At 42.5% G+C, this 26,738-nt stretch overlaps 1 protein-coding gene across 2 annotated transcripts in view; it reads left to right on the top strand.

Annotated features, from left to right (window-relative positions):
- The window catches only part of LOC137372673 (uncharacterized), a 256,098-nt gene that overhangs the window by 22,531 nt on the left and 206,829 nt on the right, over positions 1-26,738 (top strand). For both annotated transcript variants that reach the window (XM_068036717.1, XM_068036718.1), the window contains exon 2: positions 16,288-16,412. In XM_068036717.1, coding sequence (XP_067892818.1) covers positions 16,288-16,412 — 125 coding nt within the window. The remainder of the gene's footprint in view (positions 1-16,287; positions 16,413-26,738) is intronic.

The following is a 26,738-nucleotide window of genomic DNA, read 5'->3' as shown; positions in this document are numbered from 1 at the left end:
TTGACAGCACCTTCCAAACCAGTGACCTCTACCACCTAGAAGGACAAGGGCAGCAGATGCATGGGAACACCACCACCTGCAAGTTCCCCTTCAAGTCACACACCATCCTGACTTGGAACTACATCGCCGTTCCTTCACTGTCGCTGGGTCAAAAACCTAGAACTCCCTTCCTAACAGCACTGGAGATGTATCCACACCAGATGGACTGCAGCGGTTCAAGAAAGCGGCTCACCACCACCTTTTCAAGGGCAATTAGGGATGGGCAATAAATGTTGGCCTTGCCAGTGACGCTCGCCTCCCTTGAAAGAATAAAAGGAAACACTGAGGAAACTATCACTAACCTGGTTATGACAAAAATGAAAGAGTTGGTGAAGAGTGGTAATAATCGTTTTGAATATTCACTTCAGCTGACAATATTTTTCTTTTAACAATGTCACCCCTTGGGTAACAAATATTTCAGTTTCATTCTATAATTGTAATCTCCCACTAACACCTAACTTCTAATAGAAAATATGTATTTCTATACTTGCATTAAAATAGCCTCATCCTCTGGATCAGATGTTGAATCAGGGCCCAATTTATCTGTTCTATACTTCAGAGGGGGCTTTTAATATCCCATGGCACTATTTGAAGAAGAGCAATGTGTTCTCCCAGAGTCCGGGCCAACATTCATCCCTCACTGGCCATGCACCTTATTGCTGTTTGAGGGATCTTACTGTGTGCAAAATGGCTCCTGCTTTCACCTAGTGAATAACCACAATTGGACTTCAAAGTAATCTAATGTTCATGAACTGCTTTGGGAGATTTCAGGGATATGATAAGGTTCTATTTAATTGCAAGTTCTTTCTTCTATTACAGCTCCTACAAAGGATTAGTGTGGAAATAGACCACATGCTGTGGTATTAATCCAGATAGGCCAAAAGGTTCATTTCCCAGTCTGTGCTAAATTAGCTTATCACAGTCAGGGCTATGTTAAGGGAGTGGAGAAATCGGCTAGGGTTCCTGCTCCCAATTGCTATGTGTTTGTCTGTGTGCATGGGGTGGGGTTCAGGATGGGATGATGTAGGGTGGGCAGTAATCCCCTCTACAGTTCAGCAATTAGGCCGTAAAATTCAGTTTGGGGGCCAAGGTTGAATAGCGGTAGATCTCTGGGTTGAGCACTGGAAAACGAGATAGGACCTGGCTCTGCCAGGATTCCGTTCCATGTTCTCCTTCCTGCTATTTTAGGAGGGGGAGGGGTTTACCGGCAGATCTTTATCTGCTACTCCCCTCACATCGAGAAGAGGTGCCTGCAGAAATTCCAGTGCCAACCTGGAAATTATCTGCCCATACACTTTGGTCAGTCTCCATAGAAATCACTGCGGTAGAGCTGGTGTCAATCCTGCCAAGGCCTGCAGAAGAATCCTAAACCTTTAGTAGCCATATGTAACTGATCCCAGAGGGAGTAGATTATCTTCTTGAAGAAGCTCGCTTACTCCATTGGGAGTGAAATACAGAAGTGGAGACGTGACTTCAGGACTATTGCGTCACAACCCCTGCAGGTACGATGTGTCAGCCCCACATTTGTCTTTGGGGTCTCCAAACTGGGTCTCGGCTGGTGGAGTGAAACTCTACCACACTCGTGCCAGCAGAGCAAACTTGCCTCACCACTCCCATGAATTTTGGGACCTTACAATCTAAGGCCATCCCTGAAGGATGGTGACTTAAACAAATTACCAGAGAGCAGGTGCCCGCATTGAACTCTGCCTCAGCAAGAGTCAGCATCTAAAGGAGAAGATCACTGTGGATTTTAATCACATTACCTTGAAAGTGGTGTAAAATTAATTATAAAATAGGAGATGATCAATATGCATTTTTTTTCAAACCACATATTGAAGATCAGTCTTTCAATCAATGGATGTACCTTCTGTAATTAAATGCACTGAGTTATAGAACCAGGGAATCATGCGGCACACAAGGAGGCCATTCGGCCCATCCTGTTTGTGCAAGCTCATTGAAAGAGCTATTCAATTAGTCCCACTCGTCTCTTCCCGCATAGCCCGGCAAATTTCTCCTTTTCAAATATTTATCCAATACTCCCTTGGAAGTTATTGCTTGAATCTGCTTCCACCATGATTTTTCAGGTAGTGCACTCCAGATCATAACAACGCACTGAGTAAGAATCAATTCTACTTGTCTCGCCTCTGGCTCTTTTGGTAATTATCTTAACTCTGTGTCCTCTGGTTACCGACCCTCTTGCCAATAGAAAAATGTTCTCCCTATGTACTCTATCAAAACTGCTTATTAAAAAGACAGGGCAAATCCATTTATTTACAATTATATTTGATATGTGGTCCCGGTTATTAGACATCACAACAGCATGTGCATTCATTGCTAAGACGAGCTCCTCTGCGACAGGTCATGTGTCGATACATTTGACTGGTGGCAATGGTGCTACTCCTTGTGCTGGGAGAGGTTCTTACTGTTGAGGTGCTTGTGCATTGCGGCATCTTAGATGGTCCTGGCTCATTCTCTTTCGAGAAAAGAAAAGTATTAAGTTAAGACTGGTATCACTTCACAGACAGAAATAAATCATTGTATTATTGCTAGCAAGTTACTATGTCAAGTAATGAATGGCATGTATTCTGAACTGTATTCAGTCTTATGTTAAAAGTTCACAAGTGTAATTGTGATGTATGTCTTAATTGGTATATAGTCAACTTGATTCTGTCTACAGCTGTGTTATATAGTACAGGGATGATGTGGAGTAGAAGTGATTATTGTAAGTGTTGGACAGTTGCCAGTGATAACGTACGATGTTCAGTGGTAAATGTATATTAAAATGCCCTGTACAGATCAATCCAGATAATTCAGGGTTTCTTTGTAACAGAATTGTAACTTTTTCAGGGTCATTCACATCACCTTGACCAGTGGTTATGGACTATTTAGTTTTTCAGTCACAAAATCAGCTTCAGTCTTGGAAAATACCTGCATTTCCAACATCTGTATATCCAACCCAAGGGAAAGCCAACAATGTGGACAGAACTCTTTCTTGACTTACTAAAGCAACTGAGAAATCCTAGAGAAAGAGTAGTCCTTAGTTGAAGCAATACAAATACTGCAAAGAAGCATTTATTGCCCATCCCTAATTGCCCTTGAGAAGGTGGTGGTGAGCCATCTTAAACCACTGCAGTTCGTGAAGTGTAGGTACACCCACAGAGCTGCTTGGGAGGGAATTCCAAGATTTTAGTCCGGCAACAGTGAAGGAATGGTGATAAATTTCCAAGTCAGGATGGTATGTGACTTGCAGGTGGTGGTATTCCAAAGCATCTGTTGCCCTTGTCCCTCTAGGTGGTAGAGGTTTCGAGTTTGAAAGGTGTTGTCAAAGGAGGCTTGGTAAGTTGTTGCAGCGCATCTTGTAGATGGTATACACTGCTGCCACTGTGCGCTGGTGGTGGATGGGATGCTCATCAAGCAGGTTGCTTTCCCCTGGATGGTGACAAGCTTCTTGAGTTTTGTTGGAGCTGTACTCATCCAGGCAAGTGGAGAGTATTCTATCACACTGCTGACTTATGCCTTGTAGATGGTGGACAGGCTTTGGGGAGTCGGGAGATGAGTTACTCACTGCAGGATTCCCAGCCTCTGACCTGGTCTTGTAGCCACAGTATGTATATGGCTGGTCCAGTTAAGTTTCTGGTCAATGGTGACCCCCTTGGATGTTGCTGGTGGGGGATTCAGCGATAGTAATGTCACTGAATGTCAAGGGGAGATGATTAGATTCTTTCTTGTTGGAGATGGTCGTTGCCTGGCACTTGTGTGGCATTTATGTTACTCGCCACTTATCAGCCCAATCCTGAATATTGTCCAGGTCTTGCTGCATGTGGACATGAACTGCTTCAGTATCTTAGGAGTTGCAAATTCTACTGAATACTCTGTAATCATCAGCGAACATCCTCTCATATGATCTTATGATGGAGGAAAGGTCATTGAAGCTGAAGATTGTGAGCCTAGCACACTGCCCTGAGGAACGCCTGCAGCAATGTTGTGATTAGGTGATTGGCCTCCAACAACCACAACCATCTTTCTTTGTGCTAGGTATGACTCCAACCATTGGAGAGTTTTCCTCCTGATTCCCATTGACTTGAATTTTGCTAGGACTCCTTGATGCCACACTCAGTCAAAAGTTGCCTTGTTGTCAAGGGCAGTTACTCACACCTCACCTCTTGAATTCAGCTCTTTTGTCCATGTTTGGACCAAGGTTGTAATGAGATATGGAACCCAGTGGCCCTGGCAGAATCCAAATTGAGCATCAGAGAGCAGGTTAGAACCATCGAAAAATTATGTCAGAAGGAGGCCATTCAGTCCATCGTGTCTGCACCGGTTATTGCTGTCCAAGTGTTACTTGATAGCGCAGTCAGCGACACCTTCCATCACTTTACTGATGATCGCGTGTAGACTGATGGGGCGGTAAGTGGCCAGATTGGATTTGTCCTGCTTTTTATGGACAGGACCTAGCTGGGCAATTTTACACGTTGTCAGGTAGCCACCAGTGTTGTAGCTGTACTGGAACAGCTTGGCTAGGGGTACGGCAAGTTCTGGAGCACAGGTCTTCAGTACTATTGCTGGAATGTTGTCAGGGCCTTTAACCTTTGCTGTTTTCAGTGTCTTCAGTCATTTCTTGATATCACGTGGAGTGAATCGAATCAACTGAAGACTGGCATCAGTGATGCTGGGGACCTCAGGAGGAGGCTGAGATGGATCATCCGCTTGGCACTTCTGGCTGAAGATAATTGCAAATACTTCAACCTTGTCTTTTTCACTGATGTGCTGGGCTCCCCCATCATTGAGGATGTAGATGTTTCTGGAGCCTCCTCCTCCTGTTAGTTGTTTAATTATCCACCATCATTCATGACTGGATGTGGCAGGACTGCAGAGCTTTGATCTGATCTGTTGGTTGTGAGATCACTTGGTTCTGTCTATCGCATGCTGCTTCCGCTGTTTGGCATGCATGTAATCCCGAATTGTGGTTTCAGCAGGTTGGCACTTTATTTTTAGGTATGCTTGGTGCTTCTCCTGGCATGCTCTCCTGCGCTCCTCATTGAACCATGGTTGGTCCCCTGGCTTGATGGTAATGGTAGAGTGGGGGATACACTGGACCATGTGGTTGAATACGATTCTGCTGATGCTGCTGGCCCACAACGCCTCATGGATGCCCAGTTTTGAGCTGCTGGTTCTATTCTGAATCTATCCCATTTAGTACAGTGGTAGTGCCAAACAACACGATGCATTTTATCCTCAGTGTGAAGATGGGATTTCTTGGATACTCTGACAGATGCATCTGCGATAGGTATATTGGTAAAGGCGAAGCCAAGCAAGGTTTCCCCTTTTGTTGGTTCCCTCACCACCTACAGCAGGTCTAGTCTGGCAGATATATTCTTCAGGATTCGGCCAGCTCGGTCAGTAGTGGTGCTACCGAGCCACTTTTGATGATGGACATTGAAGGCCCCCACCCAGAGTACATTCTGTGCCCTTGCTACCCTCAGTGCTTCCTCCAAGTGGTGTTCAACATCGAGGATTGCTGATTCATCAGCTGAGGTAGGTGGTAATCAGCAGGAGGTTTCCTTGCCCATGTTTGACTTGATGCCATGAGAATTCATGGGTCGAGCGTCAATGTTGAGGATTTCCAGGGCAACTGCCTCCTGACTGTATACCACTGTGTCGCCATCTCTGGTGCATCTGTCCTGCCAGTGGGACAGGACATATTCAAGGATAATGATGGAGGAGTCTGTGACATTGGCTGTAAGGTATGATTCTGTGATATGACATGTCAGGCCATTGCTTGATTAATCTGCGGGACAACTCTCAAATGTTGGCACGAGTACCCAGAGGAGGACTTTGCAAGGTCGGCTGGGCAGGGTGTGCCTTTGTCATGTCCAGAGACTAGGTCGATACCAGGTGATCCATCTGAATTTATTCTTATTCGACTCTTTGGTAGAAGTTTGAGACAACTGAGTGACTTGCTCGGCCATTTCAGAGGTGAGTTAGGTCAGACTAGGTAAGGATAGCAGATTTCATTTCCTAAAGGACATTAGTGACCTAGATGGGTTGTTACAATAATCTGGTAATTTCATGGTCTCCATCGCTGATACTTTTATTCCAGATTTTTTAAATGTAATGAATTTAAATTACTGAGCTGCTGTTGTTAGACTTGAACTCAATTCTCCAAATCATTAATCCAAGCCTCTGGATTACTAGTCCAATAAATAGCCATTATGCTAATGTACCCAAACAGGAACTGCCAACCCTCTGGAAGTCAGAATGTATGCAACAAATTGCATTTCTTTTATTCATTCTTGGGGTGTGGCTAGGCCAGCATTTGTTGCCCATCCCTAATTGCCATTGACAACTGAGTGGCTTGCTAGGTCATTTCACAGTGCACTTAAGAGTCAACTACATTGATGTGGGTCTGGACTCACATAAAGGCCAGATCAGGTAAGAACAGCAGATTTCCTTCCCTAAAGGGCATTCATGAACCAGATGAGCTTTTACAACAATCAATGATGGTTTCATGGCACCATTACCAAGACTAGCTGTCAATTCCACCTTTTTTATTAATTAATTGATTTTTTTATTAACTAATTAAATTTAAATTCCACCAGCTGCCATGGTGGGATTTGAACCCATGGCCCCAGGGCATTAGCCTTAGGCCATGGATTACTAGTTCAGTGATATTACCACTACAACACCTTCTCTTTTGATATTTATCCAATCTGTATGACATTATTCAGTCTGTCTATTATAATAGTTGTTTTAATTGATGCTTAGTTTTTAGTCTCTGTGAATTCTCAGTCCTATAGTGTGGAAGAAAAGCTTGGGAGCAATTAGTAGTAAATTTTTATCGAAAGATTGTAATAGAAGCAAGATGGCTTAAGTAGGCCTATTTTCCAGGAATATAATCAGACCAGACCAAGAGGTGCAAAGAAGGTACATTAGACTGATACCTGGGATGAGAGGCTTGTGTGTAATGAGTTCTTTATGTTATCTTATGCAACACAAGTTAAATGTCTGGAGTCCAGTTTATTGAAGATCTCTAACAGGTTTATTAACAGCTAAACTAGTATGTACAGTACACAGCAAACTATTTACAGAACCTTCCTCTAGGTGTTACAGTTGCAGAGTGACTCTGGTTTGTAATCACATGACTACATCCTGGTACTTAGCTCATTAGCATACCGAGATTTTAAAGGCACATCGCTCTTAAAGGCAATCGTACAACACTATGAGGAGCAATTGCGTGGACAAGGCCTCTATTTCCTGGAGTTTAAAAGAATGAGAGGTGGTCTCATTGAAACATATGAAATTCTTACGGTGGTTGACAGGGTAGATGCTGGGAAGATGTCTGCCCTGGTTAGTATGTCTAAAACTAGGACCTGTTGTGTACTTCACTAAGTTAGACTACATGTAAACTCACAGCAATCAGCCATTATTGAGCAAACTTTATTAATACCTCCCCAAACAGAGGGCAGCAGAGCGGGCAATATAACAAAATGTTCAGCTATGACAATTTACTATGCTCCCTCCCCTCTTTAAAAAAAAACCAACCTATACATTAAAATGTAAAATGGTACTTGTACATAATTTCCCAGAATACAATAATACCTGAAATTTAACTGATTGCATTGCATACATGATACTGTAATCATAACTAAAACATATATGACCAATATTTCTAGAGTAATTTGCAAGTTTAAAACAAACTGTTTTTCCTTAACATCAGTATGTCTTTACTTATTGTCAAATGATGATATTTTGTTAATGAAAAGAACAACTTATTTCTTCTTCCTTCCTGCATACTTTCAATTAACCTATCTGGCTTCTTTCTCTTTCTGTTTGGGTATCATCTTCCATTTCCATTAGCTTGACTCTGATCTCTCAGCATCTTAGACTGTGTCAACCCTGAACTTTGACTTTGGCTACCAAATCCAATTAGTGGTTAAGACTGTGAAATTGATTGATTAGTCTTAATCAAAGACCCTGACTCCTTTGCTCTACTGGTGGATTCTGAGAGACTGGCAAACTTACTGTTTCTTTGTGACTTGCACTTTCTTTCTGACATTCTCTTGGAACTGTAGGAATTTGGACTATAGGAGGTTGCTCATGCCCTCCCTTTGTCAGGTTTCCTCTTTCAAGTAAATGATCTACATGACACTGACAGAGCATTTCTCAAATCTTCACTAGATATGTGAATGCACCTAGCCTTTTTACAACAACTCCAAGCACATACTTTTCTTTATCACCTCAGTGGTTTTTCACTATGCCCTTCTGACCAGCACTGAACTCTCTAAGTTTCATATATTATGACTCATCTTCACTCTGTCTTGCTTTTCTTTTACTTCACTATTGACTCAGGCTTAAGCAAACTAAACCTTGTCCTAGGAGCATGTCTAAACATTTACTCGTAGACTGTGCGGTTATTCTGTAAGAGAACAGAAAATCGTCTTGCCTGTGTTGGAAAGAAACGTGGAAATTGCTACCTAGCAAATACCTCTACAAAGACCTCTTCACAATTAGTACGCTTTTTTCTGCAGCACCATTCAATGCTGGGTGATATGGTGGGATTACAGTGTGTTTGACTCTTCTTACTCAGAAATATTTCAAACACTACTGATGTAAACTGGGCCATTATCTGGCACTAACACCTCCAGGAACCCATAAATTATAAACCAGCTTTTCAAAACCTCCAATTATTTTGGCATTTGTGGTATTGTGCTTAGACTCAACATTTATCCATTTGCTGTAGCTATAGATCAAAACAAATTACTCTTTCCATTCCACTTCAAAGAAATAGACATGTACTCATTTGCACAGTTTTCTTGTGTTTGACCATGGAATGAAAGGAACCTTGGTTAGATCATTTCTCATTCTGAAACACACTTCACAACTTTTCACCAACTTTTTAATATCTTTACCTTTGGATACCAAAAATAGCTTCTTGCTGCTGTTGCTTTTATACAGACGATCTCTGTGTGATCTTGATGAAGTTCCTCTAGCAAGAGGAATTCCTTCACTCAAAGGATTATGAAACTTTGGAATTGTCTACTGCAGGGGGCTGTGGATGATCAGTCATTGATCATATTCGAGTTAGAGCTCTATAGATTTTTAGATACTTAAGAAATCAAGGGTTATGGGCATTAAAGTCCTGCTTGGGTCTGCAAATGAGACCCAACCCGAGCCCGACAGAACCCCATCCGAACCCAAGCCCGACCCGGCCCGAGTCCTTCCATTTTTTCCCACGCCCGACCCGACCATCAGTTAACTTACCTTCCATTTTTTGTTTTGTTCCTTACCTGTACAAGCTTAAAATAATTGTAACAAAACTACCTTTAAAGTCCAAAAAGTAAATTACCATTAGAATCACTTACCTGAGGTGGTGATAGAGCGTGTCTGATCCGGCCTGACCCGACCCAAGCCCGAATGCCGGACTCGGAAGTGCGACCTGACCCGAATCTGACACGTCGTCGGGTTCAGGACTTTAACGGGCATAGCACAGGAAGGAAGAGTACAAGAGCAAGGAAGTTATGTTGAACTTGTTTGAGACACTAGTTCGGCCTCAGCTGGAGTATTGTGTCCAATTCTGGGCGCCGTACTTGAGGAAAGACGTGAGGGTATTGGAGAGAGTACAGAAAAGATTCACGAGAATGGTTCCAGGGATGAGGACTTTCAGTTATGAAGATAGATTGGAGAACTTAGGATCGTTTTCCTTGGAGAAGAGAACGATGAGAGGTGATTTAATAGAGGTATTCAAAATCATGGATCTGGACAGAGTAGATATAGAGAAACTGTTCCCACTCTCAAAGGATCGAGAGCGAGAGGTCACAGATTTAAAGTATTTGGTAAGAGAAGCGAAAGTGACACGAGGAAAAACTTTTTCATGCAAGTAGTTAAGGTCTGGAATGCGTTGCCTGAGAGGCAGGTTCAACTGAAGCATTCAAAAGGAAATTTGACAGTTATATGAAAAGGAAGAATGTGCAGGTTTGTGGGGAAAAGGCAGGGGAATGGAACTGAGGGAATCGCTCTTTCAGAGAGCCGGTGCGGACACGATGGGTCGAATGGCCTCCTTCTGCACTGTAACTATTCTGTGATTCTGTGTAGCTGAGGTAGCAGATGGAGAACATTGGTCCTTAAAACACTGACATCAATCACAACGATCTGCAAGGCATTTTGATTCTTTGCATTAAGGCAGCCCCATGCACAGTACTTTTCCCAACATCTTGACTGAGATGTCCAGCCCATTGCATGGCACAAATACCCACTCTCCAAAGGTGCCACTCACAGGAAGCTGAATATACTTTCAGCCTACAGCAGAGCAAATCCTCCATTTCTGCCAATGCTACAGTGTCAGAAGAACCGCAATCAAGTGACAATGTAGCCTGTGGAATTGGCCCATAAATAGCATGGGAACAAACAGGAATATTGAGGCTTTGTAAGTGTTGTCTTTTTCATATAGCTGAATGTCACTGAAGTTTAATATGTCCCTTTCGAACCACGTTTGCAGGGTCAGTGAAAATCAATCTAAATGCTCGAGGGATAACTTGGCAAATTCTGTGTTAACCCATAAACCATTTCCACCATATTTAATTGTATTTTCTCATCAATAAATCTTTTTCCACTATATATTTTCAAATAATAAAAAGCAGAAGTAAGGAGTTATATAAACAATTGACAGCAACACCATCACCAACACCTGCATGACAACATGATTTGTGAATTGTCCAGTTTAGGTGGAGAGCAAATAGCCATTTTGATGCTCGTAGGTAATTCCAATTATCACATCTCATTGCTTCTTAAATAAATTCATTGTCCTGATCTCAACCACCCCTCCCATCAACCCATTCTAGCTACGCATCACTGTCTGTACATATAAAAAAAACTTTCTGGCTTCTTCCTAAATGAACCATTGGAAACCCCCAAATTGTTCCCCCTTGTCTTGTAGCCCTAAAGTATTTGAAAATCTTATTTTGGATTTCTGTTCTGAATCCTGCTAAGTAGCTTGTACGCCTCCATAAGGTCCTTTTTGTGACTAGAAAGACCCAAGTAGAACCATTTACTTCTTAACCTCCACCTCAAGAGATTAACTTAAATGCTGTCTTCTGAACTGCCTCTACAATAATCGCAAATTGCATTTATATAGCATGTTGAATGCAGAAAAATGTTGCAAGGCACTTCACAGAGGCATAATAAGAGAAAAATGGACGCTAAGCCAAAGATGGAGTGGGGGGGGGGGGAGGTTGCGGGGGGAAGGGTGGGGGCGGGGTGGGTGGGAGGTGATGGTGAAAGAGGTGGATTTTAAGGAGTGCTTTAGTGAGGGAATTCCGGAGCATGGGAGCCTATATGGCTGAAGACATGGCTGCCAATGGTAGGACGGAGGAAGAGGCAGCTACACAAGGGGCCAGAGTCAGAGAGCCAGAGTTTTGTCAGGGTTGTAGGCTTGCACCAATAGGGATGTACCAGGCCACAGGGGGATTTACCTCCCAGAGGCCTACAGGAGCTGCCACAGTATCCTTCCACCCTTCGATCCAACATTACTGGCTGTGCCTTTAGCCGCCTCAACGCCAGGCTTTGGAATTGCCTCCCTGAATTCCTCCGCATCCGTCTTCTCCATTTAAAAACCTCCTTAAAATATACCCCTTTGACCAAACCTTTTGGTCAGCCTTCCTAATATCTACTTTTTCAGCTCAAAAGTGTCCATTTTTTGCTTATGTCTCTGTGAGGCATCTTGGTCATTTTTCTATGTTAAAGGCGGTTGGTTGTTATTTGGATAGGCTGCTAAATTAAGGTCCTATCTGCTCATTCAAATGGAAGTTAAAAGGTTAGTAGAAAGGGTTGGCATTCTCTTAAGCTGAGATGCAGTGGCCAAAGGGCTTATTTATATCTTCTTTCCGATGTATAAGATACTGTAATGGAAGACATCAGAGTATGAAGAAAACTCTAATGCCACTCTCATTTTAGGCTACACCCATTTTATTTGTCCTGTTGGCCTTCTTTTAAAATTAAGATTCTCTGTTGAGCGAAAACTATTTGCCTGGATGATTGGGTTTGCAGCCTTAATTACACTCAATCACATTCTGCATCTTATCCTACTTGACTGCTGTGATATTTTGTTTATATAAATGTGGATTCCTGTAAAGTGTGCAATCCTGATAGATTAATCATATTCTGTGGCAATCACGTTATTAATAAATAGCAAATGGCTTTGAGTGATGAGTTTCTTTTCTCCCCAAGAACGATGGAAACTGATATTTCACTGTCTGAAGGGAAATAAAAGTTATTTTCTTTCTGATGTCACAATACCTGATCTAACGTCAGCAGCTTCCTCCTGGTATGGTAGCAGTGACTTTAACTGACTTTTTATTTCTTAATTTCCCGTTCCCCCTGCCCTCCCTTACCATTTGGGGTCAGTTTCTGTGGGCCCTAAAATTCTCTGATACCTCATTCGAGTGGCCATTGATGAAAAAGACTTGCATTCATATAGCGTCTTTCATGACCTCAGGACATTACAAGGTGCTTTGCAGCCAATTGTGTACTTTTGAAGTGTAGTCACTGTTGTAATGGAGGAAACACAGTAGCCAATTTGTGCACAGCAATGTGATAATGGGCTGGATTTGGCCGTCAGCAGCGAGGCAACAGCACTTGCTACTGACCTCGAAGAAAGCTGCCCACAAAGATCTAGTGAGCTCTATGGCATGGGTTTCCCCTTTCTCGACATCAGTTTGTTTCTGGCATCAAATCAATAGGATCTCCAGGCATGCAGTGATTACATAGGATACACAGAACAGAAACAGGCCATTCGGTCCAACCAGTCCATGCTGACTTTTATGCTCCATTCAAGTCTCCTCCCACCTTTCCTCATCTAAATCTATCATCGTAACCCTCTATTCTTTTCTCCCTCGTATGGTTATCCAGCCTCCACTTGAATGCATTGATACTATCTGCTTCAACCACTCCCTGTGGTAGCGGGTTCCACATTCTCACCATTCTCTAGGTAAAGAAGTTTCTTCTGAATGCCCTATTTGATTTCTTGGTGACTGCCTTATATCGATGGCCTCTAGTTTTGTTCTTCCCACAAGTGAAAACATTCTCTCTGTTTCTACTCAATCTTTCATAACTTTAAAGACTTCTATTAGGTCACCCCTCAGTCTTTTCTTTTCCAAGAGAAAAGAGACACAGCCTGATTGTCCTCTCCTAATAAGTATAACCCCGCATTTCTGGTATCATAGTGACGCCATCAAACAGGGTAAGCAGCCAATCACATTGAAGTATTCTCATAGACAGCAAGATATATATACTACTGAATATCTTCACTTTTAATATTTTAATTTTATCGATAGAGAAATAAATGATTGACACATACTCATGGGACTGAGGTAGAATCTAAAATATCAAAAAACCTTTAAAAAATTAAAAATATATGGAATTTCTTATAATGGAGAAAGGTTACATTCAACAAGTATAAAATTATTATTTCAGGGTCAGTGAGGCTGTTTAGCAGTAATTATGAATACTGTTTCAACTAAGCTGTGTGCATGCGAGACAGTGCAGGAATTTTGAAGGTACTGCACCAGCCACTCACAAGCTGCCCCTTAAGATACCCCACGTGTGGAGCTGTGCAAAAGAATTTAAAGGTACCACACATTAAATACCGCGCACATGAAAGAAATTTAGAGGTTTTGTTGATTATGAACTTAGTGCGCTGTTAAAAACCCAGTCACACCTCATACAACCAGATATAACTTTTTCATAGGTTTTTACAGTGAGAATGATAACAGAAAAGGGTACTTCTCATCAGTTCAATGATTTCAAATTGATTGCAGCCTGGGGGGATCTCACAGCACACCTTCTGGAGAAGTATAGAATCACTGACAGCAACTTCTGCATTTCCACATTTAATTGCACATGTATGAACTCCAGAAGTTGCTGTCAGTTTTAGAAGAGTAATGATAGCAAACATTGACTGTTTCACCATCATTACTACTACAATAAAACAGATAAATTTTTTTTATAGTGGCATTGATTCACCAGGGATAACTTCCTTGCTCTTCTTTGAATAGTGCCATGGGATCTTTTACATATGCATAAGACAGCAGACAGGGCCTCAGTTTAATATCTCATCTGAAAGAAGGCATTTCTGACATTGCAGCATTGGAGTGTTAGCCTAGATTTTTGTGCTCAAGTCTCTAGAGTGGGACTTGAACCCTCAAACTTCTGACTCAGACATGAGAGTGCTACCCACTGGGCCACAGCTGAGACAGTGAGCATTAGCAGGCTATTTGACCATTCAGTTTTGGGCCTCATGTAAACGCCAATGGCTAGCTGTGGAATCAATCGTGTGCACTGCAGCTCACCGGGAGGGGAGGGCACGAAACAGGCCAGCTCCTGTGCTGATCTGGTCGGCACATTTGGATTTGGGAGCAGGGCTGATGATCCTGGAAAGGGCTGCAAATGGGTCAGAGTTCTCCTGTGGACAAGGAGAAACACTCCTGCTTCTCCAGGGCCATGAAATTAAAAGCTCAAAAATGTTCTGGGCTATTCTTTCAGCCTCCTTGGCCCATCCCTTTAAGGACACGTGGGTGAGACTGCTCAGTTCCTGATACAAGGGGACAGAGTGTGCACACTCACATTGCTTGACTTATGATATAGCAATTTCCAATCCATAGAAATCTCTTCCAAGTTTATACAACTAGCAAATTTAGTGACTGGTTAATACCACGCTTTGCTCAGCATACATCTGCACCTCCACATTATAGATTGTGATGGCTCTTTCATGTTTCATTTTTTGCGGATTGTTACGATCCTGTTAGGGACCGTTAACTTTTAAAAAGAGAAAGTCAAATTCCCAGTTATTACTGAAAGAATTATGCCACGAGATTTTGCGTTTTAAACAAAAAGCTTTACTGTACAAGAGTTAAAAAAGCAAAACACTACTAACTTAACACTACAACATGGGACATTTATATTTTAAACTTTTAAATCATACAGAACACTCCTATTTGACTTTTTCTTCCACCCCCAGGAGTCCCCTATACTTTACAAGACCTTGGTGGTTTGTTCACCTCTCCTGAGAGCAATCCAAAATGTATCACAACTCTTGGCCTTACTCTAAACAAAAAAACTTCATTCCCGATAGCCTCTTTGTTCCTGAGTCCAACAGCTTTCCAAAGGCCAACTTGCTTTTCCAAAAGCCAACTGACTGATGGTGTCAGCAAGCACACAGATCAAAAAAAAAACCTCCGATGCCCCCTGCATCACCTATCTCCATAGCAATGTGGTACATGTGGGATGTTCCAGAGAGCAATTTAAACTAATTATTTCCAACTCCAAGTCTTCACTTTGATTCTTGATAGCCACATGAATAATTGATTTTGCTCACAATGACAGAACAAACTCTCCTAAACTTTCTGATTCCTACTGCCTAACTAAACGAGGCCACTACAGTGTTATGGCTCTCGCCTCTCTAACTCTGTCTCTGTAAGCACTTGTGGAGAGATCTTTGCACTTTAAATCTCTTTGTTCTGGGAAATTGGATGAATAATTTAACCCCCTGATTGCAGCATCTGCAGATACAACAAGTTAAGAGGGGTTCCCATTGTGTAGGGTCTTTACTCTTCCCAATATGACCTTACCAAATAAACATGGACCACCCTTTGATTTGTAACCACTCCAGGGTTATTTGCCAGCTTCTCAAATCGGGTGCTTTCATTTGTCCTGCATTAAAAAAAATTCAATTCCCAAATTAAAAGTTACCTCCAGAAAATTAATACAAACCATGAACCAGGTGATCCTAACAGGATGAACAATCTCTCGATCTCTGTCCTTTTTACATTCTGGAGATTTGTCCAACTGACAATCATTGAATTTTAGAACAGAGCGCAGATTTTTGTACCTATTTTAAACTGCAGATATATTATAGTAAGGGAAAAGAGAGGCAGTATTGCATATAACTGACTTCCAGGGAGTACCAGCCTGTTTTCATTTAATAAAATTTTATTTATGACGTGCATCTAATTAGACATGTGATATACATGTATGATATATGTATGATCATACATACAATGATTATCCACACAATTCTCATGCAATATACATGCAATATACATGTGTTCACAGTTGAGAAATCTCAGACATATTCTTATTTAAACAGCTCTGTTTTCTTGGGAGATAAAAAATGCCTAATAACTCAGCTACTTTGAATTCAATGATTTGTAATGCTCTTTCATTATAGCTTTTATTTAATTGTTTTTTAAATTTCAGATGATGCCCCCGAATGCTTCATCTGTCGAGAACAGGAGGTGACAGACCGTGATTCCTTGCTACAGTATTGCGACTGCAAGAGTTTAGTTGCTCATCACAAGTGTTTGTTGACCTGGATACAAAAGGTAATAAAACTCCATGATAGCGCACAAGGAGCTATTGATTAGGTTACCAAAACAAAACCTTGAATTACATTGAAGACTCTGGCTGTGAAAAATTCCCATTCTCCTGAAGACCACTGTTTAAAAATAGAAAGGCATTGTTTTCCAGCTATATAGGATTTTCCTGCATGCACTGATGTGTACACAGGAGACCTTTCACCATGCTGCGTTTTCAAACTGCAATGAATTTTGTGTGTTTCAATAACAAATCTCACTTTCATTGTGCAGTAGTCCCCTTTGCGCCCTTTTAAAGGTTTTTGTTCTGTGTTTGAAAAATCTCTGCACTCCTTTAATTTTGGCGTATTAGCATCCCTGATTTTCATAGTTCCATCATTGGCAGCCATGCCTTCAGCTGCCTAGACTCTAAGCTCTGGATTTACCTCCCTAAACTGTTCCACCTCCCTGTCTCTCTCCTCCTTTAAGATGCTCCTTAAAACCTACTTCTTTGATCAAGCATTCGATCCCCTGTCCTGATATCTCATTACACGACCTGGTGTCAAATTTGGTGTTGTAACACTCCTGTGAAGCAGCAAGGGATGTTTTACTACCTTAACAGCACTATATAAATGCAAGTTGTTGTTATATCTGCCCCAGGGAGGGTGGGAGACATGAACATATTTAGTGTCCCTACACATAGCGATCAAAGTACATCTGTTTATTTATTCATTCTGGGGATATGGGTGTCACTAAGAAAATCAGCAATTATTGTCCGACCCTAATTGCCCTTCAGAAGGTGGTGGTGGGCCTTCTTCTTAAACTACTGCAGTCCACGTGAGGAAGTGTGTTAGGAAGGGAGCTCCAGGGTTTTGACTGAGCGACCATGAAGGAACGGTGCAAGTCAGGATGGTGATCTTGCCCTTGTACCATTCCCCCATCCCATTCCAATCTTCTGTAATTATTTCTTCAGGCAGTGTGAAAGTGGAAGGCGGGGGAAATGCCTATGACAGGATTCCTAATATTAACAGTCTCTACCAAGCACCACTCGAGTATAATATTTTGGGTTGTATTGGAACAGTATTTTTCATGGTATTTTGCAATCTCGCCCAAAAACGTCCAATCCTACTCCCAATTTCCTGTCTGGCCTGGTGTCAAGTTCAATCTTCCATTCTTCTCCCACATCAAAGTCCCTCTCCTATCCAGTCTGGATCTGCACCTATCTATCCCTCCCTGCAAGGCTGTCAGGGGACAATGAAAGGGTGGGATTACTTCAGCATTCAGACTTACTTTTGAAGCTAATATATTCAATTGTGTTGTAGCTATTGGGTTAGTCCTGTTGGCTTAGTAGGTAGCAGTCATGCATCATGAAGGACAGCACAGTGGCGCAGTGGTTAGCACCGCAGCCTCACAGCTCCAGCGACCCGGGTTCAATTTTGGGTACTGCCTGTGTGGAGTTTGCAAGTTAAATTTGCAAGATAAATTGGCCATTATAAATTGCCCCTAGTATAGGTAGGTGGTAGGGGAATATAGGGACAGATGAGGATGTGGTAGGAATATGGGATTAGTGTAAATGGGTGGTTAATGGTCGGCACAGACTCGGTGGGCCGAAGGGCCTTTTTCAGTGCTGTATCTCTAAATCAAAAATCAAAAAAAATCTAAGACAGAAAGTTATGGATTCAACTCCCACTACAGAACTTGATCATATAATCTATGCTGCATTGTTAGAGGTGCTGTCTTTTAAATGAGATGTTTTGGTGTGTAAAAAGTTGGGTGAAAAGATTCAAAGAAGAGCAATTACGTTTTTCAGCTGTCCCAGCCTGCATTTATTCCCCAACCATCACGTCCAAAACAGATTAACTGGTCATTTATTTCATTGCTGTTTGTGGGTCCTTGCTGTGTTTGTAGCTGCCATGTTTGCCTACATAACAAGAGAAGCAAAAGTGACACGAGGACAAAGTTCAGCATATCTTCCTTGCTCTTGTGCTCTGTGCGCCTGTTGATAAAGCCAAGGATACTGTATGCTTTATTGACCACTCTCTCAACCTGTTCTGCCACCTTCAATGATTTATGCACATATTCATCTAGGTCCCACTTGTGAAAGGATCGAGAATGAGAGGGCACAGATTTAAAGTATTTGGTAAGAAAAGCAAAAGTGACATGAGGGAAAACTTTTTTACGCAGCGAGTGGCTAAGGTCTGGAATGCGCTGTCTAAGAGTGTAGTGGAGGCAGGTTCAATTGAAGCATTCAAAAGGGAATTAGACAATTAAATGAAAAGGAAGAATGTGCAGGGCAATAGGGAGAAGGTGGGGGAATGGAATTGAGTGATTTGCTCTTTCGGAGAGCCGGTGTGGACACGATGGGCCGAATAGCCTCCTCCTGCACTGTAACAATTCTGTGATTCTGTGATAACAACAGTGACTACCCTTCAAAAGAAACTAATTGGCTGTGAAGCATTTGGGATGTCCTGAGGATGTGAAAGGTGCTAAATAAATGCAAATTCTTTCCTTCTATTGGCACAATCTCTCTCCTCATTGAATGACAACACAAAGAAGTGGTCGAAACAACCTTGCACCTGATTCTGATCCAAACAAATATTTTGTTTTCTCAGAAGTATACTTTTGAGCTAAGTTTGGCTTCGCTTCTCTCAAACAAAACCCCAGCATGAAACATTTTACCACAGGAGAGCAGTTATTCCTTCATTAATGACCTTCTTAATACTTAACCTACTAAGAGAGACAGAATCTGGGATTTTGCTTTGATCCCTACAAGCATTTTACTTGAAACAAGAGTTTGTGTAGAGGGAGCTTATGGGAGTATACATTCGTGTCAACACTTGACCTGCCCGGGCAAAGTAACCAGCACTGGACCTCCAAGTATCGGATAAGTAATTGGATACTAGAGGGGCTTGTAAAGTTTTACTACATTAAAGGTGCTATATAAATGCAAGTTGTTGTTGTTTTCTCAGATCAAACACAACACTGCCTGCAGAGCAAAGGAAGCAGATTCCACTTCACTAATAAATTACCAGACACCTCCATTAAACCCAGCAAGGTGGGCAATTGAAATCATTCAAATAAAAGCTACAATCCAGTGTTTGTTTGTTCCGCTGGTAACCGGCAAAATGACAGGAAATGATGGCAGGGTAAGGAAATGGAAGATGGCATTTTGCAAGAGTAGATGCATTTTCCTCGCATGTGCCACTATTTTAAAGGGAGACACCCATCCAAAGTTAAAATGGTCCAAATTGAGCCAAGTTTTGGTTGAGTGGTGACAATTTGGTCTAATGATAGTCCTTTCAGGTTTTCACTTTGGTTGTACTCAGCTCACAATTCAAAAATCTTCAACTGTGTTCTTTATCCAACAGTCTACTAATGCAGGTATTGATGTCAGTATTCGTGGATGAACATGTAACACATCCCTGGGATATTCCTGCGTCCGCTACTGTCGTAAAAGTGTCAACTGACTTGAAATAAACTAGGGGACGGAGGAATTGTGTTAAGCAATTTGCTGCTAAATTCACCAACAGTAACAGGTGTAGGCCCACTGCAATTTTCACAGCAACGTAAAGTCGCACCCAACCTCCCCGAACGATAAATTCCAGCTCCTTTTATTTATATATTCTTTCTTCTTCTTTGGCCTCCTTGTCTCGAGAGACAATGGGTAAGTGCCTGGAGGTGGTCAGTGGTGTGTGGAGCAGCGCCTGGAGTGGCTATAAAGGCCAATTCTAGAGTGACAGACTCTTCCACAGGTGCTTCAGATAAAATTGGTTGTCGGGGCTGTTACACAGTTGGCTCTCTCCTTGCGCTTCTGTCTTTTTTCCTGCCAGCTGCTAAGTCTCTTTGACTCGCCACACTTTAGCCCCGCCTTTATGGCTCCCCGCCAGCTCTGGCGATCGCTGGCAACTGACTCCCGTGACTTGTGATTGATATATATATATTCTTTTTTACTTGGTTGTTACTGGACCTCAGTACCAGTCAGCTGACATCACTGAGTACTATAATTAAGGTCTGCCATTATGCATTGCAGTCAGCAGACACTAGTTAGTTGCAGCGTAACTGTAGTTTAAGAGAAAGCTGGCTGCTCTGCCGAGGGTACTGTAGGTCTTTCTGGATGAATGAACAACGCAGAGTTAAATCACATCCCTCATTCACATCTTATTGCTGGAGAAGGCAATTCCAAAGCTGCTTTTACTGAGGTTTTTCCGTGATTCAGTAAGACAATTCTCACCAGTTTCCTTTTGTAAAAACATGTTTTTTTTAAAATCAGTAATTCCACTGATGAGTGCCAATGGTTAATGAGCGTGTGTGGGAGAGACTGCCTGTTCTTGGATGTGAACATATACAATAGGCAGACTGTGCGAGATTGAGGTAGTGCAGCACTGTCAGAAAGTGTTGCCCTTTGGGTGACAAGTCAAACCAAGGTCCCGTTTGTCCATCCTCATGGTTCATTTTCATCTTGACAATGCCATGGCACTGTTTAACGAATAGCAAGGAGTTCTCCCTCAACCAACAACACCGCATTAATGGCACTGCATTGGCAACAGCTCATCGAAATACTGCATGCATTCATCACAATGTCACTCGCTTTGTTTTTAAAAGAATGAACCAAAATAGGGTAAATTGAATCTCACAAATTGAATGCAGCTTGTCGCCTAAAGCCACTGGCAGGCAGATGTAGCAGAAAGCATCTTAGAAAGGTATTCATCTGCTATTTGTGGGATCTTGCTAAGCTCAAGATAGCTGCTACATTTGCCCACACAACAGTCACTGAGCTTGCATGTAATTCGTCTTAAGTGAATCGCCTGTCAATATTTCTAGAGAAATGTGAAGAAAAAGACTTCCATTTATATAGCGCCTTTCACAACTTCAGTATGTCCCAAAGTGTTTTACAGCCAATCATGTACTTTTGAAGTGTAGTCACTGTTGTAATTTAGGAAACATGGCAGGAAATTTGTGCATAGCAAGCTCCCACAAACGGCAAAGTGATAGTAACCAGGTAATCTGTTTCTAGGGTTAAATGTTTGCCAGGACGCATGGGTCAACTCCCTGATCTTTGAAATAGTGCCACGGGATCTTTTACAATCTTTTCTGAAACCATGCAAAAGACAATGTAAATGCAAGAATTTCTCATTCCACCAAGCTCCTCAGCACAATGATTCCTCCAATGTTTGTATATCCTCGGAAAACCTCTCTAAGATGCTTTCTGTTACGTCTTCCTGCCAGTGACTTTGAGCGACAAGTCGCATTCAATTTGTGTGATTCGATTTACCCTATTTTGGTTCATTCTTTTAAAAACAAAGCAAGTGACATTGTGATGAATGTATGCAGTATTTCGGTGAGCTCTTGGCAATACAATGCCATTTAACACCCTGGAATTGCACCACGGCCTTCACACTTACTACTGCAGCATATTTAAAATCAGCAACCAAGAATTGTTTCAACAAATTTACTTTAAAAAGCTACAATGATTATTATATAAATGTCTAATTGCTAATATGAGTTACGTACTTTGCAGTTTTTATTCTGTCATATGCGTGTCTGTTGAATGTAGTGGAGTGGTTGGTTTCCGCATTGTTAATCCACTGCAGGAACAGTGTATTATTATTATTCTAAGAAAGAAAAGAAAGAACTTGTATTATAGAGCACTCTTCAAGACCTCCAGGTATCCCAAAGCACTTTGCAGCCAATGAAGTACTTTTTTGAAGTGTAGTCACTCTTGTAATGCAGTTAACTAAATAAGATCTTAAAATGGTACTATGGGATATTAGCAGAGCAGAACTCAATGGCAGAGAAGTTGAAACTTCTTTATAAACTGCTCTGTATGTTCCCTCTTCCTCCTCACCACTCTTGACCATATTGTCGTGCTATGCAAATAAAGGAGATTTGTCATCCGTCAAATTTTCTGTCAATCGCACCACAGCAATGCATGGAATACCCATATTTTCCTGCTGTCCGCAGTTTGTTATTGATGGCAAAGGGACCATTTAAACTTTAAGAAAATTTTTGTATGAAATGGTTTTCCTCTGCAGACATTTTTCTTTCATTATTAATCCTCGGAATATGGGCATCACTGGCAAGGCTGTCATTTATCGCCCATCCCTCATTGCCCTTGAGAACCTGGGGCTGCCTTCTTGAAACGCAGGAGACTATGTGGTGAAGGTGTTCTCATAGACGACTGGAGAATTGCAAATGTTACACCCTTGTTCAAAAAGGGTGTAAGGATAAACCCAGCAACTACAGGCCAGTCAGTTTAACCTCGATGGTGGGGAATCTTTTAGAAATGGTAATCCAGGACCCTGCAGGCACTCTTCAGTGTGAGATGTTAAAGCAGCATCGTCAGCAAAGCGGTGTTCCCTGATGAGGACTTTCCGTACTTTGGACTTCGCTCTTAGATGGGCAAGGTTGAACAACCTGCCCCCTGATCTTGTGTGGAGGAAAATTCCTCCTTCAGAGGACTTGAACGCATGTGAAAGCAGCAGGGAGAAGAAAATCCCAAAAAGTGTGGGTGCGAGAACACAGCCCTGTTTCACACCACTCAGGATAGGAAAGGGCTCTGATGAGGAGCCACCATGTTGAATTGTGCCTTTCATATTGTCATGGAATGAGGTGATGATACTTAGTAGCTTTCGTGGGCATCCAATCTTTTCTAGTAGTCTGAAGAGACCACGTCTACTGACGAGGTCAAAGGCTTTGGTGAGATCAATGAAAGCAATGTAGAGGGGCATCTGTTGTTCACGGCATTTCTCCTGTATCTGACGAAGGGAGAACAGCATGTCAACGGTCGATCTCTCTGCACGAAAGCCACACTGTGCCTCAGGGTAGATGCGCTCGGCCAGCTTCTGGAGCCTGTTCAGAGCGACTCGAGCAAAGACTTTCCCCACTATGCTGAGCAGGGAGATTCCACGGTAGTTGTTGCAGTCACCGCGGTCACCTTTGTTTTTATAGAGGGTGATCAGGGAACTCCTCTTTGCTGACGATGCTGCTTTACCATCTCACACTGAAGAGTGCCTGCAGTGTCTCATCGACAGGTTTGCGGCTGCCTGCAATGAATTTGGCCTAACCATCAGCCTCAAGAAAACGAACATCATGGGGCAGGACATCAGAAATGCTCCATCCATCAATATTGGTGACTACGTTCTGGAAGTGGTTCAAGAGTTCACCTACCTAGGCTCAACTATCACCAGTAACCTGTCTCTAGATGCAGAAATCAACAAGCGCATGGGTAAGGCTTCCACTGCTATGTCCAGACTGGCCAAGAGAGTGTGGGAAAATGGCGCACTGACACAGAACACAAAAGTCCGAGTGTATCAGGCCTGTGTCCTCAGTACCTTGCTCTATGGCAGCGAGGCCTGGACAACGTATGTCAGCCAAGAGCGACGTCTCAATTCATTCCATCTTCGCTGCCTCCGGAGAATCCTTGGCATCAGGTGGCAGGACCGTATCTCCAACACAGAAGTCCTCGAGGCAGCCAACATCCCCAGCTTGTACACACTACTGAGTCAGCGGCGCTTGAGGTGGCTTGGCCATGTGAGCCGGATGGAAGATGGCAGGATCCCCAAAGATACATTGTACAGCGAGCTCGCCACTGGTATCAGACCCACCAGCCGTCCATGTCTCCACTATAAAGACGTCTGCAAACACGACATGAAATCCTGTGACATTGATCACAAGTCGTGGAGTCAGTTGCCAGCGTTCGCCAGAGCTGGTGGGCAGCCATAAAGACAGAGCTAAATTGTGGCGAGTCGAAGAGACTTAGTAGTTGGCAGGAAAAGAGAGGGGCGCAAGGGGAGAGCCAACTGTGTAACAGCCCCGACAAACAAATTTCTCTGCAGCACCTGTGGAAGAGCCTGTCACTCTAGAATTGGCCTTTATAGCCACTCCAGGCGCTGCTTCACAAACCACTGACCACCTCCAGGTGCGTATCCATTGTCTCTCGAGATAAGGAGGCCAAAGAAGAACCCAGGACAAGATTAACAGTCACTTGGATAAGTGTGGATTAATTAAGGAAAGCCAGCACGGATTTGTTTTTGATGTAGTAACAGAGAGAGTTGATGAGGGTAATGCGGTTGATGTGGTGCATATGGACTTCCAAAAGGCATTTGTTAAAATGCCACATTAACAGGCTTGCCAGCAAAGCTAAAGCCCATGGAATAAAAGGAACAGTAGCAGCATGGTTACGAAATTGGCTAAAGGACAGAAAACAGAGAGTAGCGGTGAGTGGTTGTTCCTCAGACTGGAGGAGGGTATATATTAATGACCTAGACTTGAGAGTTTACAGGGCACAATTTCAAAATTTGCAGATGGCACAAAACTTGGAAATATAGGAAACTGTGAGGAGGATAGTGATAGACTTCATGAGAACTTAGACAGGCTGGTGGAATGGACGGACACATGACAGATGAAATTTAATGCAGAGAAGTGCAAAGTAATACATTTTGTTAGGCAGAACGAGGAGAGGCAAATAAACTAAAGGGTACAATTCTAATGGGGGTTCAGGAACAGAGAGACCTAGGAACAAATGTGCACAAATTGTTCAAGGTGGGAGGGCAGGTTGAGAAAGTGGTTAAAAAGGCATACAGGATCTTGGGCTTTATAAATGGAAGCATAGAGTACAAAAGCAAGGAAGCTATTATGAACCTTTATAAAATACTGGTTCAGCCTGAACTGGAACATTGTGTCCAGTGCGGGCACCACACCTTGGGAAGGATGTGAAGGCACTGGAGAGGGTGCAGAAAAGATTTATGAGAATGGTTCCACGGACGAGGGACTTCAGTTACGTGGATAGATTAGAGAAGCTGAGGTTGTACTCCTTAGAAAAAAGAAGGTTGAGAGGAGATTTGATAGAGGTGTTCGAAATCATGAGGTCTAGATAGAGTAGATGGAGAGAAACTGTTCCCATTTACAGAAGGGTTGCAAATCAGGGGACACAGATTTAAAGTGATTGGCAAAAGAACAAAAGGCAGCAGGAGGCTAGAAGGGGGCATGGGCAAGGAGGGCGAAGAGTGGCACACAACCAGCCTCTTGTGTGTAAAAAGATGCTACCCAACAGAGAGAGTTTACCATCAGAGGCACAGCTTCCTGGAAATGTCAGAGACTGTGCCTCTCCAGGAAGGCAGTCACCAAGCTGTGTGCCATGATGGAGGAGAAGCTAAGTGTAATGGGAAGGGGTGAGCACTTAATGCCTGTGATGGTGAAGGTCACCATGGTGCTGAATTTCTATGCCTCAGTATTGTTCCAGGGATCCTCTGGAGATATCTGTGGGATCTTCCAGTGTGTAGCTCATTGTTACATCAAGATGGTCACCAATGCCATGTTCAAGAAGTCCGAACAATCCAGACAGTCAGACTGAGAGGGCTGTAGGTTTCTGAGCCATGGGCTGGATTTCCCCAGGTGCAGAGTGTGATTGACTACACACATGTGACCATCAAGGTTCCCATACACCAGGTAGCAGCCTTTATCAGAAAGCAGGGCGACCACTTGCTCAATGTACAACTAGTTTGCGACCACTGCAAACAGATCCTTCATATCCCTTGATGTCATTAGTATCCAGATATCCCTCTATTTCTGTTTGGACATGCTCAACAATTGCCTGTTGTGGAAGCTCAATTTGCCAGGGGACCGGAGCTTTCACCTAATCTGGCAGTGGGTCAAAAAATATGAAAAAACAGTAACTACAGACATTACTGTTTTACTTTTCCCAGGTTCTTTTGCTTTATGGATGGGGCCTAAGCCAAAAAGAACAGGAAGAACTCAACAGTACCACTGGAGGTCCAGCACAAAGTAAAAGGCTGGCTGTGGCAGCTGCCGGTATTGCAAGCTGAAGCTCTCTTTTTTTTTTAAAAAAAAGCTCTGAGTTTTAAAAAATTGAACCGCTGTGTAAACAATGAGCTTATCTCTCAGTTTAAAAAAAAAAGCTGTGCAAACAATGAAAGCTGGAGTGTCTCACTCTTAAAAGTGGCAGGCCTGCAAAAAAAACAAAACAAATTTGTCCTAAAAAGGGAACAAAAAGAAGTATGTCTGTGAAAAAGAAAACCTGTAAAAAGTCATACATTTACTTTTTTAAAAAAAGCAGGATCATTAAGGCAATGACTTTCAGATATCCAGTTACAGATTGGAAGGCGTCGGACATAACATCTGAATTTAAACTGTTTCGATAGCAATCGAACTGTGTTTCCTGGATCAAGAAGTGAGCAAACCAGAGAAACAAGCTTTCAAAATTAACATCACACTGGGCAACGAGGGCCTGCAGTGGATCAATGCATCAGGATTGTCAGCGGAGGATCAGAAGGACCCTAGCAAGCTATGGACAATCCTGGAGCAGCAACTCAAAGTGAAGGTAAATTTCCGAGTACA

The sequence above is a fragment of the Heterodontus francisci genome, chromosome 8 (assembly GCF_036365525.1).
Source record: "Heterodontus francisci isolate sHetFra1 chromosome 8, sHetFra1.hap1, whole genome shotgun sequence".
Classification (NCBI taxonomy): domain Eukaryota; kingdom Metazoa; phylum Chordata; class Chondrichthyes; order Heterodontiformes; family Heterodontidae; genus Heterodontus; species Heterodontus francisci.
This window is presented reverse-complemented; position numbering and strand designations above follow the sequence as displayed.